This window comes from Gobius niger (assembly GCF_951799975.1).
Source record: "Gobius niger genome assembly, chromosome: 8".
Lineage (NCBI taxonomy): Eukaryota > Metazoa > Chordata > Actinopteri > Gobiiformes > Gobiidae > Gobius > Gobius niger.
Window position 1 is genome coordinate 25132469 of NC_136859.1, and position 15291 is coordinate 25147759.

Sequence of the window (15291 nt, forward strand, 5' to 3'; positions counted from 1 at the left end):
CTCATAGCAGGAATAGGCTCTAATTAAAAAGGCCTCCCGATGGCACATGACTTTATGCGCCCTGACTGCAGCCTGCCCCCGTTGTGTGGAGGGCACTTAAGTTTGTAGCCTTAAATGAACACTGCAGTGGAGAATTTGTGGGAAGTTGTGTTTATGGTTTCACTCTGTTGTCCCTACAGAGAAACGTGTCCTCTGTTGTGACCCGTCCTTCAATCCCACTGGGGCGTCCTGTCAGGAGCAGTGGGCAGCCATAGTGCAGCCCTCTACCGAATTAAAACGTCTGTCAGTTTCATTGAAATTTTCAGAAATAGTTCTACGTCTGGTTGTGTGTTGCTGACTACAGAGTCCAAGGACAGCCATGATTGGCCGTTATTATTATGAATGTTTTCCCTCCTGCCGTGTCGCCAAGGTCTCAACCTACCACGATAAGATTGACCTTTTGAGAGAACTGCAGCAAGTCCAAGGTAACTTTTGAAAGAGCTTCTGATGATCTATTTAAAGCTATGAAAGAAACCGATTTCCAGGTCCTGCCCACTTCCTCGAGGTTAAAAGCAGTCATCCTACTTCTTCCCCTCCATTTACAGCACCAAATGTTGTTGTTTTTTTTCTTTCTTTCTTTCTTTTCTTTTTTTCTTTTAAATGGGCCGGGATTTCATTGACTGTGGGGAAGGTTTTTAAAATGTCTCCAAATCTACAGAGACTCTCGAAATGGCCAAAGTAAAAGGTTTGCTTTGGGGCAGGGACCTCAGCGCTGAACCTTTTTTGCAGACAGATTCAGGTAAAAACAGCTTTTACAGCAAAAGACAGAAAGTGGATTGAAGCTATCCACATGGAATAATCGGACCTGGCAATCAAATAATGAGGCTGGAGAGAGAGAAAGACGGACAGGGATGCAATTGTGAATGAAAAAAACAACAACTAAAGAGTATAACAATCATACTAATTCATTTATCCTCTTGATTAATGGAAAATCTAAAGCAATGCACAACCTGTCGCTATTTTGAAGCTTTTCTTTTAAGCTATTAGATTTGGGTAAAGCTCGGTTAAGACAGGGGGTAAAGGGTTAAGGAGAACATTGAGAGGCCAGACCGGCGGCCCTAAAGCCAGTGGCCTTTCTGTGCGCTTCCAGAATGGACCATGGTCAGGAAATCAAACCTGGGACACTTCTGTAGTGAGGCAAGAGCACAAACGACTGTTCAAGTATCATTTAAAGCTGCCATTTTCTTCATCAATACGGAAACCATAAAAAAACAACATAACAAATGGTTTTGAGAATCACACTATTATTCACTCATCTCTGCCTTATATGTGACCATAAATAAGCCATTGATCTGCACTGACACAAAGGTGAGCATGTCATCCACATCTGTCAAAAAAGGCACGCCTCGTATCCAGTGGTGATAACAGCTGGTTCAGTGTAGCTAATGTAAGGAGGCAGCCTGTTGTCTTTTACACTGGAAACACAGCAGCCTCCTCTCGTGCGTGTGCAGTGGGGCACACCTCTGTCTGACAGGCCCATTTCCACCAGATAGACCTGTCTCCATTCATACACTTCTCCGGCCGGATGTAATCTTTGTGAGGTGACAGCTAGTTAGGCCTTGGTCTTGTGGTTTCATTTACACAGGCTCTAGCGAGAGGCAGAGTGTTAACAGCTATGTAAAGAATATCACATCCAGCGTGGTGTTTATCCACTGATGGATTATAACTGCAGGCGGTGACAGTGTGCGAGGGAGTGCGGAGATGCTCCCTCATATACTGCGGTTAACTGGCACTGTGAGTGGACGTACAACATGAAGCATTTTGTTTGGTGGGCCTTTACAAAGAAAATGAAAGTGGATGAATTATTGAGGTATTTAATGTCTAACTTTATAGAGGTTGACATTAATATTTTTAGATTTTATCTTGGGTCACACTATTTCAGCTCAAAGTCATAGCTACATGATTGTGTCTAGATTAAAAATGCGTACCTTATTAAAAAACCTTATTAATATTTCATTTTCAACATGTTTTGCCGCATACAAATGGAGGTGTCTAATCAAAACTTGTAGAAATAGGTGTACATGTAAAGTTTCATCCTGGTGCTTTATTTACTGAAAAAAAGTCAGCTGCCAACAGAAGATACACACAGTCAGATTTGCTAACATAAATTATAGAATTGGTTAAATGTACCACAACATTGAAGTATAAATCACATCTTAACTGCCTACCTAAGCATGTATCAAAACATTGCGTACATTTGTCAGTACGTATGTGTTCGGGGTCAGATTCGGTCACGTCTGGGATGTGTAGAGGTGATTGCTTGATAACACACCATTAAGTTAGGTTTGAGCAGTGGGTAATTTCACACAGAGGAGATGTCCTCCTCCAGATACTTGGAGTCTTGCATCACACAGACAGGGCATTCATTATCAGGAGGCTAAAGACCCGCTGACGTATACAGGGCAATGGGCCGTAATTAACTGCACATGCATCTGGATAAAATCAATCACAGGCTCATGCAATATGGAAGAAAGAGACTGCATTAAAGGCCTATCAATATTAGCGCTAATTAAAAACTGAACACTGTTATTAGGAATTTTTCACTGAGTTAGAAGTTGAATCGGAACTGTCCTTCATCTAACATATTTGACTGAATAAGCAATGCTCTGATTCAAGAGGCAATCAGGCAGAGATTTGTCACAAATTCACACTTGACACAAGTTCAGTGTTTGCATGAGAACGTTTCCTGTCAGACATTTGAATCATGTTCTACATTTGTGATTTGTGATTGGATCCCGTTAAAAGCTAAAGCTCTCATTGGATGCAAAGTAACTTATTAAATGTATGTAATGCGTATCAATGGGTTAAAACTAAATGATATGAGGACTGCGGCCGGAGAAATAAAGAATAATAAAATATTACATCTCCTAGTCCATTGATAGGACTATGCACATAATGCATTTATGCTGCAACAAGTATTGAGATTTAACACAGCAATGTTCTTGAAACTGTTATTGCCACAGTTTTGCCTGGCTCCTCACAGTTTTTGTTCACCTTTCAAACGTGTCACTTCGCTCATATTGCTAAAACTAAAACTTAACAGCTGGCAGAAGTAAAAGTGCGGGCCATTCGCTGAAAGAAGCGCTCTGTGTGGACGGTGTGGTGGATGTGCCAGCTCAGAACTTGGCACGACTCCTCTCGAACGCTGATGGAGACTGACCTTTTCTTCAAACTGCACGGCCTTTAGGAAGCCCCTGACTGCACATAATTCATTGATGATGCCCTTCACGTGAGACACAGAGCCAGAGCTTTCAGTTTCGGCGAGCGCAGCCTGGCAGACAGCGCGGCATATGGGGCAGAGCCGGAGCGCTGGGATGGATGGAAATGTCGACACGCGGCTAACTGTGACAGGTAGGCTAATTCTCAGATCACGCACTACTTCTCCAAGCTGCGCATTTCCATATTCATTTGGTTTCTACCCCGGGCTGACAGGTTGGGGGGTGGTGGGGTTCACCGGGATGAGAAAGGGAGAACTGCAAAGGTCTGGCCCATCTGTCAGCGTTATAAATGTTTCAGATGCGATAAACAAAAGGCGCATTTGAATAAAAGAAAAGGTGTTCTCAGAAAACAGCATTTCACTCCAAGTATCTGTCAAAGTTTCTTCCGTTTCTAGACTTGGAGCATAAAATTAAACAAGATGCAATTCTTTTGCAGAGTAAGGTTTTGTGCAACTTTTTGAGAAGTTGAAATGTAAAGTAGCAATATCCTGGAAGTACAAGAATTGTGTGTCATGTGGAGGGTTGGCAGGTCCGCGAAATTGGGCGGCTTTTTAAAGCAGTACTAAGTCACTTGTTTACCTTAATAAATCCTTTTCGTAGTCCCTCTGGGGGTAATACAAGTGTTACTGGGATGATTGGGGGGGTCTTTCATCTCCCCCTGGTGTCTCTGGCCAGAAAACCACCCTTGCAATTCTCTGCACTGGGTCAAAGTCACCAATACACACTAATAGAATCCCGAAGAAGAAGCTAACAGGCTAACGGGCAAAGCTAACCACAGGCTAGCGCCACTTAAACCGCATTTACAGCCAAGTTTGATTGGGAAAAAAAATCTCCATTGTGTAATTGGATGTACAATATCCCTCTCTCCCTTCGCCTTTTCTGTCAGCGTAGTATTTACTCTCACGGACAATTAATGTGTAAAAAAAACACAACATGCTACGACACCGGCAGTGGCGCTTATGTCCTCTAGGGGCATGAGTTACTTAGTTCTGTTTAGGGTTTCACATAGGTGGGAAAAAATGAAAACACTCTGGGGTTTTGGCCAGGCTGTTGTCCATGTAAAATATTTAGCATGTGTTTAGTTTACAGACCAATAAGCAAAACTTCAAAACATGAGGCATCAGAAATATACGTCTTATATATACGTCAAGATGTTTCTCCATCCTCAGAGCTTGTAAAATCCTCAATGTATTGAACTCGCTCTGTAAAGTTGTATAATACATTGGAAATTCTTTACAGATACCTTTCGATGGGTTTGGTCTCTGATACCTGGCAATCATGTTCATGTCCAGTGCCTCTCTTACAACTTGCCCATTCGTCCCTCCCATCTCCACCACAGAAGCAGAAACAAAGGAAGAAATACATCTACTGCATTGCTGTCACCTGCAGAATTTTATGCAGCAGTTAATTTAGACAGAAAATGTACCCCAATCTTACATTTTCACATCACTTATTACTAAATCACCTGGACTTTTATATTCTGTAAGCCGCGGCGGGTAAAGTTTTATTCATGGTCCCCATATAGTTCAATCTTAGACGGTGCATCTTATACAAAGTCACTGCTGCTGTGGATTTATGGTCCCATTTATTGTCCATTCTTGTATTTTCTTGCCTTTTTACCAAAATGGAGCAGCAATCTTTGGGTCTGACAGATCCCTATTCATCTCACTTTGCCCCTGAGCCCCTAATATTTTATCCGGCGCCCGGGTGAAAGAAGCTGTGCAGATACTAAATCCGGGCAGGTATCTCCCTCACTCAGGTATTCAGGCTGCGTCTATGTTTTTGTCGGACCTTAGAGAGACTACAAGGGGTTGAGGCGGGGCCGCTCCATGGGGGGGTACAGTGTGTGTCCCGCCAGCAGCTACTATCCCAGCATAGGACCACTTTCTCTCTCTTTCTCTCTCTTTTTCCTCTTCCCTCTAGTCCCGTCCATGTGGTCTTTGTGTCTGGCTTTCACACATGTGCACATGAAGTCTGCCTTGGGGCCAAAAAGACAATCAATAAAAAGCGTTTTCCTCTATCTCCAGCTCTTCATCTGAGGTTTTTCACGCTTTGTGGGAGCCTCCAACCTGCAGGCTTCATCCCACCTTTTCTCTCCTCTTCCTAGAAAATCCATCCATTCTCAGATGTATATCTTTAAGCCTTTAGGCTCAGGGCCAAGAAGCTGCAGCCGCCCTTCTTTGTCTTGTGTTTGACATCCTCCCTGACCCGCGACTTTCCCATCCTCATCTCTGTAATTTTCGACATTAATTATTCAGCCCTTCAGCATATGAACCTAAATCCATTATGTCTTCCCATGATTCTGTGCGCTTCAATTAAGAGATGGCGGATGAAACTGCACAGGAAGATGGCAGATTTTCAGATTAAAAGATGCGCAAACCCCACATTAACTTAAAATATTTATGCCCTTCTCCCACCCAACCCACAGACACATACGTTTATGTGATCACCTAATGGAGAGTCCATTGTGCTCCTGTCATATTACAGACAAAGCCAGTTTTTCTGCGTAACATGGTTTCAGAAGAAGTGCTTTTTGTAGATTATGTGGCCTGCTATGTCCCGTGGGGCAGAGCAGTGCATTTATGCTGCAAATTCAGTTTGATCCCGACCTGAGTGCTTTCTGTCGAGGCGGGTTTATGGGAGAGCAGTCTGATATGAGAGGATACAGAGGTGCTGTAGCAGACTGAGGGTCAGCACATGTTCATAACACAAAGACAGATGTGCTATAGGAAGTGTGAGAGGAGCAGAAAGGCAAGCAGCCACTTTCAACCTAAAAAAACCGACATCTTATATGAATGTAATGGTTCATCTGGAAGTGTTGTATGGTATAAATAGTGTTTTTGATCGCAAAGAGAAGCAAACTGTATAATTATCTCTCCCCTAATACTTACGGTCAAAGAATGATCAAATTCCCTGCTAATACATCATAAAAAGTTACCAGATGTGCTCCTCCGCTGGCACACAGGTGCTTCATGAAGAATGTGCCAACAGATCACACTATCAGAGAATAAGAGCATCCAGGACTCACCAGGAATATCCTCTCCAGCTGGTCCTGGATGTCCTTCATCCCAGGAAAGGCGGCCACTCCCTGGATCATCTCGATGAAAATGCAGCCCACACCCCTGGAAGACAGAGGGCAATACCTGTTACCCATAGGATTAAATAATATACCGACAATCAAAGATAAATTGTAAGGATTTGACGATAAGTTAAAAGAATTTCCAGAACTGCTGCTTTTGTGGGTTGTTTCCTGCCTGCAGCGATCGGTATAAAAGTCCTATGAGAAATACAGAGGCAAAACCACAACAATAATAAGCCTGATGGTAAAACATGTTTTATGGGGAGATACTGCAGCCTTTTTTGTTGTTTTTGTTTCCATTTTCAGGCTTTTATTTCAGTTCTCTCTTGGCTCTGACCAACACAATTTTATCATTCCCTTGAAAGACTTGTTGTAAATTGAACATATATGGGATTTTGTCATATGTTCCTTATAAAAATGACTTATTACCATATGAAATAATGAATTACAATGACAGAAAACTTAAAATACTAATTCCCCTTAATATCATGTCAGCAATCTACAGCAAGTTTTCAAATTTGCAGTTTCTTGACTTACACACATGAAAGGGAGAAAAACTGTTATGGAAAGTGGCCCAAAACATAGGAATGAATCAGGCCACACATCCATTTCATTCAACAGATTAAAAATCTACATTCAGAAAGTCGCTGGGTCCGTGTTTCTTCAGAGCCATTACATTGTACAGTCCCTGTAAGAGGCTGTTAGTGTGAGATATTAGCAGTGAGCCGACAGATAGAGTCCAGATATGTGTGTTGGGCTGTGTGTGTAAACTGTGTCAGAGCTCATTTGTCAAGCGGCCTACTCTGCGGTGACAGCTTCGTTTCTGCCCCGCTGCACTCTGCCTCCGCGAAGTAACACCAGCAATTCAAGGAGAAGCCACCGCAGAAGTCATTCCTCACAAGAAAAGTCCCAATTTTTCTTTTTTATATCTTTTTTTTTCTTTTTTTTTTTTTAAACATAGCTAAAACAAGAGAAAATCCACCCATCTGTCTCGACGCAGTGGCAGCCTCGGTATGTTTGGCCAAGCGTGCAGAACGGCTCCTTTAGCTGAGCTGTGCATATCGGCGTAGACAGAGGTCATATTCACAGCGGCGCTCTCATGCAGGGGTCGACCTCCACGTCTGTTTGCAAAGACTTGGCTGCTGTCTCTGTCTTTTGCAGTTTGCAAAGAAAGTGATGGGAGCAACAGAGCCAAAGGGTTCTGCAGCAAAGATCCACGGAATTGGAGCAATACTTGAAGATTGCCACAATTTTTTATTAACAGTAGCTTTATATCATTCGCAGTAACAGTAAAACAGCGATATCCAGGCTTGTTTACCATTTCAGCCTCTACTTTATCTTTTACCAGCTTAAAGAAGAACTAAGTCATTTTTTTTATCTTAATAAATCCTTTTCGTAGTCCCTCTGGGGGCAATACAAGCGTTGATGGGATTATTGGGGGTCTTTCATCTCCCCCTGGTGTCTCTGTCCAGAAAACTACCCTTGCAACTTCTCTGCCTCCGGGTCGGGGGCCCAATACACACTAATAGAATCATGAAGAAGAAGCTGACAGGCAAACGGGCAAAGCTAACTGTGGGCGAGCGCCACTTTAGCAGTGTTTACAGCCAAGTTTGATTGAAAAAAAAAAAAAATTCCAAATGTCATTTAGTTGTGGCACTATGTACAATATCTCTCTTTCCCTTTGTCTTTTCTGTCAGCGTAGTTTTTACTGTAACAGACAATTAAGGAGTAAAAGCAACATGCTACGAGACCTGCGCTTATGGCCTCTAGGGGCATGACTTACTTAGTAAGACAGCTCTAATTTAAGCAATTTGGGGGGTTTGTTTGTAAGGGAGCAACCACATTGAGTTGGCTTTTTTTCCCTGTCTGCTTTCTCTACCTGGTGCATTAACAAGATATCCCCCTCGTATCTAATTGAACGGTACCTTTGGTTTCATGGCGACTGCTCTGGGGATGCAAATGTGTTTAAACTCTCAGCATGTGTCCGCCGCGCGCACCTGAATCACTGCTGTTCCTGCAATTAGGAAGTGTGAAGGTGCTTTAACACGGGCTGCCACTGAATCAGCCAGTGACCAGCTGTGCTCCTTATAGAGGTGAGCACACAGTGAATTAAGCCGCGTAAATACAGCTCTGTTTGCATATACGCGGTAATGAGTCCTCACCAGAGCAGATCACCGGTACGAGCCCAGAAACCACACAGTGTAAAACATGCAGGTCTACAGCTGACAGGGATATAATGAATGTGCTGGAAACGTGTAGTAAGGGAGTGTAGTGGACAAATCACCAGAAAATACAAATAATATGTTTACATGCGTAGGAGAGACAGACTATAATCTTTTCATTGCACTGGCCATTCATGATATGCTTAAAACGTACATTAGTGGAAGCAAGTGGGCTAAGTCGGGTTAAATCTGAACTGTCCCAACTCCACACTTTGGCTGCAAATTTATAAGGGTCTTCATTGTCTCCATGCTGCCAAATGAGTTATTATTAGCATTTGGTTTATGGGGAAAACTATTCATATGAGACTATTATTACCAGAGATTTCATTTATGTCAAGCTGTTTTACTTCAAACTGTCGACTGCATTTTAGAAGTATCTTCACTTTTCAGATGCAATGTACTCAAGTCCCCCGCTCTGCTCCACACAGTCATCCAAATATCTCTTCATCTCCATCTGTCCTGCCACAACCTTCTGTGTCATTTCACATACATCTTTCTCTCGTCCATATGGCTCCAAGGCAGCCTGACCACACGGCCTTTTCCAATTGATGGATGTGCAGATTATTTTTACTTAGGATGAATGGCATGCCCAAAGGGAGAGCACTGTCGCATAGTGACCCCTATGACATGCAGGGATGGTTTGTACTGATGTAAGTATTACTTTTGTAACTTGGGTGTTCATCAGTTTACAGAGAGTCTGTTAAGCACAAGGTTCAAAAGATTTCTTCTTTTCCCCAGCTCTATAGTTTTGGTGGATGAAGAGGCAATGTGCACCATAAGTGTTTGAAGCCTATAGTGTTCGGGTAAATCCACAGTTACCATGGAGATCCGCCATGTTTGCACCTGTTAGCCTCCAGACATTAGCTAAAAACAGTATAAAAAGTGGAGAAAAAAAGCTGTGTTTTAATGTGAACAATAACTCCAGTATTTTATCTTTTAAAATCTCCATTAGTTTATAATTGTTGCAAATCCCATGATGCTAAGCGATATGACATCACATTCCCGAACTCTGTAACATGCATATTTAACTAACAGAAATGATACCTATTACAATTGTTCACAGATTTGCTCTTTTGTTAATTTAGTAAGTATTCATAGTAATATCCTTCTTGTAGAAAGGGACACTCTCTTTCAGCTTCGAGCGACATTATGATATCCCAGTCATCTCCTATTTACATAATAACAAATAGACCAATTAGAAGACTTGATTAGCTTACCAATTAGCATCCTCAATGACTGAGCCTATTTGAATCCCGTAGCCCTAACAAGCGCTAATGCACATTATGCTAATAGTAATTCGTTTAGCATGTTGTGATTAGCATTGAACTGTCTGGAAGTATCGACAGGTGTCTTGTCATGGCCACAGTCACAAAATCGACATTAAATCTAGTCTCAATGAATTGTGCCTGTTTAAGATTCTAGAAAGTAGAATAAAGATGTCATAGCATTGTGGCAGTTTTGAATTGACTTTTGACATTAGCATAGTCCCTTGCCACAGGTGCCAGTGCTTGCCCTAACGAGGCCTAATGAAGACAGCTGTCAGGAAGTCGTTAGTCACACCTGTGCGCCGACTTTGAAACGCCATTCTCGCGTCTCAACGTTCACAGCAGAAAAGATGATTAAATTAAAAAGTAGGAGCACAGTTGAAGCAAATCTACTTTTGACCATTGCCTAAATTCTCTTACTTTTTCATTTGAGGGTATTTAGTATCAGTTATGTTCCTAATATCAAAGGAATACTTTGCAGTACTTAATCATTACATTTCTGTTTCATATTCATATCAATAAGTGAGAAAAGATCACAACAGCTGGGGGAAAATTTCACTCTATGTTATTTTGGGCATTTGCAAAGTGCTCTTTTGCATTCCGAATGAGTGGCAAATAAGTTTATAACAGGCGATAAATCAACGTGAAAATATTACATATACTTATACATTTTAAAGTGATATTTCAGGATTTTTGATATAGGGCCTCATTTCCTAGTTATCCAGAGTGTTGTTGATTTCTGGAGATATATGTTTGTTTTTATTATTCATGCAGTCCTTGGACTTGAAGAGTTTAGGTGCTAGGCTAGTGCATGTCTATGGTAACTAGTAGCCTGCATTAAAAACAGTCTGACCCAAGCACAGTGCACCTGAGGCAAATCACTTATAACACCAGACAACCAATATAAATGTCTGTGCTGATTGAATAATTGTTTAACTATAACCATTTTGCATTTAAAATAACTTATATTTGAGCTTCCTGGTTGTAAGCTACGCAGCGGTGGAGTGATCTGCTAGGCTACCAGATCTACACCTGCGGCCGGCATTACTACATGTGGAATTCACAAAGGAGCTTTCCACAAATCAGATATAGCAACGTTTGGAGGACTACCCCATGATTTTGAAGAGGTTTCTAATCCAGGCTACTAGCTACCATAGACATGCGCTAGCCTAGCACCACTAAACTCTTCAAATATAAGGACTGCATGAATACATTATACTTTTTTTTTTTTTAAATCTCCAGAAATCAACAACACTATCAACTAGGACATGAGGCCCTATGTCAAAAATCCTGAAATATCCCTTTAAGGCTAGTATTCGGTATTCTGTAACTAAATACAACTTTCTCTAAACCCGTTCAGATCATGTCCTCGGTCAAATTGTATAGTACATCTTTTAATTTATATATTTTTCAGACACACAGTTTCGTGAGCTATTCTACAAAAAAATGCTCTATATTAGTTTAAAAACCTGTATGACGTATAATATATCTGGCCTTTAAAGAAATTTGAAATATGTGTTCTCTTATACTGTACATAACTAGAAAAGTTGAGTTAGAAATACCTTTAGTTTTAATACTACCCATAAATATGCACAACCAAACATCTATTACCACTTCAGAACATCTGGAGTTGATGTATGTTGCATATAGACTGGGAGCATAAATCTAAATATCTATGTGTCTACATTCGGCCACAGACATAACACTACTGTATATTGGTAGAAAATGATTGCACTGTCTCCAGCAGCGCGCCATCGCCCTGATCAATTTTAAAGCAGCCATATGAAAACAGTATATAGATTCCTGTTTTGATAGCTTAGTCCTTTTCAGAAAACATCTCCCAGCAAGCCCCAGTGATGGCGGAGATATTTCACATCACTTCCATCAGTGCGACAACTGTCCTCGAGTCGCAGCATGATCTCGGGCACGGCAGAGTGGATTTGTGATTGACAGGTGTTTAGGGCAGCGGCAGCCGGTTGTGGGGAATAGTGAAAAAAGGAGGAAAGCGAGTGATATTGTGTTCTCCATCAAAATCTGTGTCCCTGTCTCAGCGGACAGTTATGTGGAACTACAATTATAACCTTATGGTGACAGTGAAACGATCTCAGTGCTTTTACGTCAAATGTTTTCAAAATAAATCCTCAAAATAGATTGTTGGAACATGGATTTCTGTAGCTTAATCAATATTACGTCTCATTTTTGAATCTGTTAGGAAAGCAAATAAAGTTGTAATAAAATATCAATCTTTTCCCGAGAGCTGCCATAGTAAGCCCGAAAGCCAACATCTCTGTCCACCACTTTTATTGGCATGCCGTCTGCACTCCACTCCAATAACTCCTTTATTCTTGTCAGATTTGTCTTTATTGACTCAAAGAAAAGGTGAGAAAGTAAAAAAAAAATCACTCCGCAACAGACGACTGTTGACATTCACCACATATACTGATTGTATTTTGTTTGTGTCTTTGTTGCACTCGTGACATTTCTGGAACCGACATGGCGCTGAAAATTGTATCCTATCTGTACACTTTAGTTGATTCAGTCTAATTTAGGTGGCACTTGTTGATGCAAATATTTTTTCTGGTGACACAAGCATGGTAATTACTTTTGGAGCCTCCATTTGGTGTGAAAGGTACAAACACAAAAATAGAGCCATTCCAGTTCTTCCATCCACATCCCCGACCCCGTCAGAGCGGAGACAGTGGCCTGTAACCTGTATCCTGGTTTGATGGATGCTACGAGGGACAGGTAGCCACCTCCACCAAACCTTTTCGTCCCGCATGAGCCGCTCCGTCATGGACAACTGCTTCGCAAAGTGACCAGGGGTCTGGTGTCACTGGGGGGGCTCACAGAGGAACAGGACAGCCCACCCCCCCCCAACCCCCACCCCCCCCCCCACTCTCCCTCCGGATTTATCCACATGAAAATACCCTTGAAGCAGACAGAGTATCCAGCCGCTCTCCTGAGACGCTGGGGCCTGACTGCTCTTTAATTGAAGATAGATCACACAGCTGGGGCACACGGGACGTCCCTCTATGGCCACGTGTCTGTTTAGAATAGGTCACTGTGGCGCTACTGACTAACTGGGGTTTAAAAGTGTGAATCTATGTCGGTGCAGTGGTTGGTGGTGAATTTCAAGTTCACTCATTTCAAGCAATGCCTTTTTGAGTGCAATGTGTAAACTATTGTAAAATGTGAAACATGTCGACACTGCTGCTGGGAATGTAGTGTCATCCATTTCACAATGAAGGAAACTGATACCTTTAGACAAATGCTTTTATAATCCACAGTGTTAATATGAGGAAGGAGGACTTTTCCAATGGTCTGGCTATGGGTCACTGAGTACAGTGATACAATAGCGTGAATAAATGACTTATTAAGATAAATTACAAAACACCATAATATACATAACCAGTATTAAAATGCCATTTAATGAGACATTATCATTTTTGCATCCTCTACCGACGCTTGAGATTATGTAGCTAATCTATTTGTATGTTTGTGCTGCGCAAATTAATCAGCAAAATATGGTGCACTTTTTCAATAATGCATTGACATTTCCATTCCATTAATGCTGCTAGGCCCATTACAGCAAAGTAATAAGAGCAGACACTGCTGTGGATCTGATACCACAGCTAAATATATTCAACATTTATTCTAATGCACTTTTCCCATCGGATGTCTGTCTTTATTAAACATGGAAGAATTGAGAGGTAACACAATCCAAAATCATATGAAATCCGGTGTGATTGATACGAGAAACAATTTACAGCCTGCTGCGGGAGCGGCCCAGCAGGTGAGAGACATTCTCACATAACTTTTAATTACTTTTTGCCAAGTTCAAAATTTACTTTCAGCGCCGGGCTCCTCAAGAGAACGATTGCTATTTCAGAGTGACGATAGCTGCGTATAACAGCAGAGTAGCACATGAAGAATGAATGAGTTGTGTTGCAGCAGGGGTCAGAAGTTACAGTTTGCGTTAAAAATATTTGCTTGCATTTGGAGATCTTTTGTTCCGTGACTGCATTTTACTAGTAGAAAGTAAACAGAGCTTGGGATTGGGTGGTTAAAAGCGCAAAGATTCACAGCATTTCTGGCACAATACTAGAGTTGTCGTCCACATCAAGCGTTAGATGTGTTTGCAAGTACCTCTTAACATGACATATCATCGCAACATTTCTAAAACAACCCTTCAATAATTATTGGTTTAACCTGGTTTCAACGTTCTGTCAAAATTAAGTTTCCTTTCTTAATTTAATTCACTATCTCTTTATCATGTTTACACCCATAGCAGCGATTCCTCCCTCTGCTGTCTTCACATGAGCGCGGATAGAGCTGTAAGCCTGACGCTGAATATGAATGCGCTGTGGGGTGATGCGGGTGATACTATGGGTCAGAGGTGTTGGTCCATACCACATGTCCAGGCAGGTGGAGTAGTCAGTAGAGCCCAGCAGGACGTCCGGGGGCCGGTACCACAGGGTCACCACCTCGTTGGAGTATGTGTGGCTGGGGACTGACTTGGCTCGGGCCAGACCTGAGGATCAGACACAACAACATGGTTCAGAATTACATTATCATTCAGTGACCTTGAAATGAAACACAAGCCACAGAGAATTCTGGAGAGGGAACAGTAAAGGAAGAGGCAATTGAAAACTTTTTTGCAGATTTTATGAAGATATTGTTTCTCACTCAACCTATTCGTAGTTCATAGAGTTCACTGGCTCCTATGGCATTCTTTTTTTTTTCTTATTTGTGGCGCTAAGCAGAATAGAAATTATGCTATGAATAATTCTTAGTCAGTATATAGGCAATCACTAATGCAAACAAAATCAGGATGAAGACACTGACGTCAAACAAAGCCACTGAATGGCATTTTTAATGGCTTTCAGCCTAAAAACAGTCCCTTGACCTTCTTTGCCTTTTTTTTTTTTATGCCGCCTTTTGTTTCGTTGTAGCTGCTGCCACAACTGGAACAGAGCTATCTTGTGGAGGTCACACGGTACAAAGTAGAGAATGGAGACTTCAACATTAGCATTTTAACAGCTCAGTCTTTGAAGGTATCGTGTTTATTTATGAAAACAGAATTGCTACATTATCAAAACAAATCATACTGTGACGAAACCGGGACTAAATTATACTACGACCTTGTGAAGTTATTATTTTCTGCGATTTCTATGTCAAGTCTCTCGGGATGTGTTTTGTATATACCCATCTGTCTTATCCATGTTACTTTCAATTCCAAAAACACATATTATGAGAATATTTCATAAGTGCGCCCTTCACTGACAGCGAAGGTGCCCTTTTGCTCCCGATACTGAAACGTCAAGGAAAATTTTACAACTGCATCATTGTGGGACTGTTTTCACAAATTAATGAAACCAAATCAATAAATTAAACCAAAAAAGGAACAAAATCATGCCAAACAATACTGTAAAATCTTCCAATAGACATAAGAGGTTGACCATATGGGT

The 15291-nt window shown here is 41.5% G+C and overlaps 1 protein-coding gene across 3 annotated transcripts in view; it reads right to left on the reverse strand.

Annotated features, from left to right (window-relative positions):
• Positions 1-15291, reverse strand: part of cdk14 (cyclin dependent kinase 14) — a 173468-nt gene that overhangs the window by 61916 nt on the left and 96261 nt on the right. For all 3 annotated transcript variants that reach the window (XM_079561406.1, XM_079561408.1, XM_079561407.1), the window contains 2 exons: positions 14234-14354; positions 6286-6379 (listed from right to left, as the gene is read on the reverse strand). In XM_079561406.1, coding sequence (XP_079417532.1) covers positions 6286-6379; positions 14234-14354 — 215 coding nt within the window. The remainder of the gene's footprint in view (positions 1-6285; positions 6380-14233; positions 14355-15291) is intronic.